The 2039-nt window shown below is 37.3% G+C and overlaps 1 protein-coding gene across 1 annotated transcript in view; it reads right to left on the bottom strand.

The window, feature by feature from the left end:
• Positions 1 to 1211: 1211 nt before the first annotated feature.
• The window catches only part of LOC107578465 (protein TANC2-like), a gene marked incomplete at both ends in the record, with an annotated part of 2490 nt that continues 1662 nt past the window's right edge, over positions 1212 to 2039 (bottom strand). The window contains one exon of the mRNA XM_016264418.1: positions 1212 to 1915. Coding sequence (XP_016119904.1) covers positions 1212 to 1915 — 704 coding nt within the window. The remainder of the gene's footprint in view (positions 1916 to 2039) is intronic.

A 2039-nucleotide genomic window follows, 5' to 3' on the forward strand; every position in this document is an offset into this window, starting at 1 on the left:
GTAATTTTGTTGTTTTTGTCATTTTCTAACAGGTCTAAATATTTTAATTTTTTTATTTTAGTTATTTTAGTAACTTAAACTAGATGAAAATGAGAAATGTTGATGACTAGCTGAAATAAAATATGAGTAGCACTTTGCTCAAAGCCTTTTTGTATAATGCATTATAAAGGGTTATTACAGGGTATAATGCATTATAATTTTTCATAATGTGCGTTGTAATACATTATATCTTGTTGTAAATAATTATAACCATATTTAAAATGCATAGTGTAACAGTGAATTGATAAGTGTTATTATGTATTAACTGGTTAAAATGATTCATGAGACTGTACAATTCATTATAATGTGCATTACAAGGCATAATTAATGCTTTAAAACTAATTTTATAATGCATTATATGTAAAGGCTCTATGTAAAGTGTTACCAAAATAAGTTTAAGATTTTTTAAATATGTTTTATTTTAAGAAATGATTTTTTATTGATATTTATTCAGTATATAGATTTCATTAGTTCAGGCACATTTCAGCACAATATATTTCTCTCTAAGCACTTTATTATTTTATCAATTTCGATCGAACTCTATTTCATATTTATTGACATGTTAGTGCATAAACCAATTTTTATACATACAAATGTACATATTAAATAAAACATGTCTTGAGTATTTAAACTTGCAGTTATCCTGTTTTACAGCTGAATGTGTGTCTGTTTAATTCAATAAAAATATTTTTTCATACAGTGATTTATTAGTGCAGGTATTAAATGTTACCCTGGAGCACAAAACCAGTCATAAGGAGAAATAGAGATTTATACAATAAATAATCTTTCCATTGATGTATGGTTTGTTAGGAGAGGACAATATTTGAAAATCTGGAATCTGAGGGTGCAAAAAAATCTAAATATTGAGAAAATCATCTTTAAAGTTGTTCAAATGAAGTTCTTAGCAATGCATATTACTAATCAAACATTCAGTTTTTATATACTTACGGTAGGAAATGTACAAAATACATTCATGGATATTTACTTAATATCCTTACAAAGAATGTATAATTGTGACCCATACAATGTATTGTTGGCTATTGCTACAAATATCCCCCAGCGACTCAACACTGCTTTTGTGCTCCAGGGACACATATTTGACTTTAAAAATGCTGGTTTGCTGGTTTTTAGATGGTTTAGTTACTCTAGGTCCCCAAAAATGACCATCAAACCGTTTTAGGCTGTCGTAAACAGAAGAGTTTGTTGGTTTGTTCTGTTTCTCTACACAAAGCCCGTTTTTGCTGGTGTTCCAGTGCTTTCTGTCAGACCTGAGATCGCAGAGGAACTTGGTCTTCTCTCCCTCTTCTCTCCATATGAGCCACTCTCTGAAGGACGGGTGCACAAACATGCGAGTCCCATCCCGTCTCCTGACCAGGAACACCGACAGGTTCTCCATCCTCTGCTGGAAGTCGTCCCACTCCAGCGTTCCCTTCACCGAGCCGCTGTTGATGGCCTGGTAGATCTGCTCATCGGTGAGCGGATGCAGCGAAGCCAGAGCCACGTTGAGCAGCGGCAGGGCTCTGTCGAAGGACGACTGCGTGGGGAAGCGCATGTTACACTGCAGGAGGTAGACCTCGGCTAGACTGACCGGCACCACCTTGTAGTTGGAGCTCTTGAGCACCAGATAGCCGCGCTCGATCAGGTCAAAGGTGAGCTTCAGGTAGAGCAAGGAGCCCTGGCTGAGGGCCTTGAGGTGGGAGCTGAGCTTGCCGAAGCTGGTGTTGTCCATCTTGCCGTTGAGGGAGATGTTGTTCTGGATCTCTGCGCTGCTGTGGATGCGCTGAAGGATGTAGCTCTGCAGGTCGTGGTCGATGCTGTCGTTCTCCTCCAGAGCATCCAGAGAGATTTGGTGGAAGGGCAGAGGTTTGGTGATTTCCTGCAAAGAAGGAAGGAGAGCTCATTGCTTTATGACATGTTTAGTACAGAAAGAAAAGTGCAATAAAATAATCTTTGGGTACACTTTATTTTGATAGTCCACTTTAGACATTCTACTAACTATA

The sequence above is a fragment of the Sinocyclocheilus grahami genome, unplaced genomic scaffold (genome assembly GCF_001515645.1).
Source record: "Sinocyclocheilus grahami isolate Dianchi unplaced genomic scaffold, SAMN03320097.WGS_v1.1 scaffold10389.1, whole genome shotgun sequence".
In the NCBI taxonomy this organism is placed as follows: domain Eukaryota; kingdom Metazoa; phylum Chordata; class Actinopteri; order Cypriniformes; family Cyprinidae; genus Sinocyclocheilus; species Sinocyclocheilus grahami.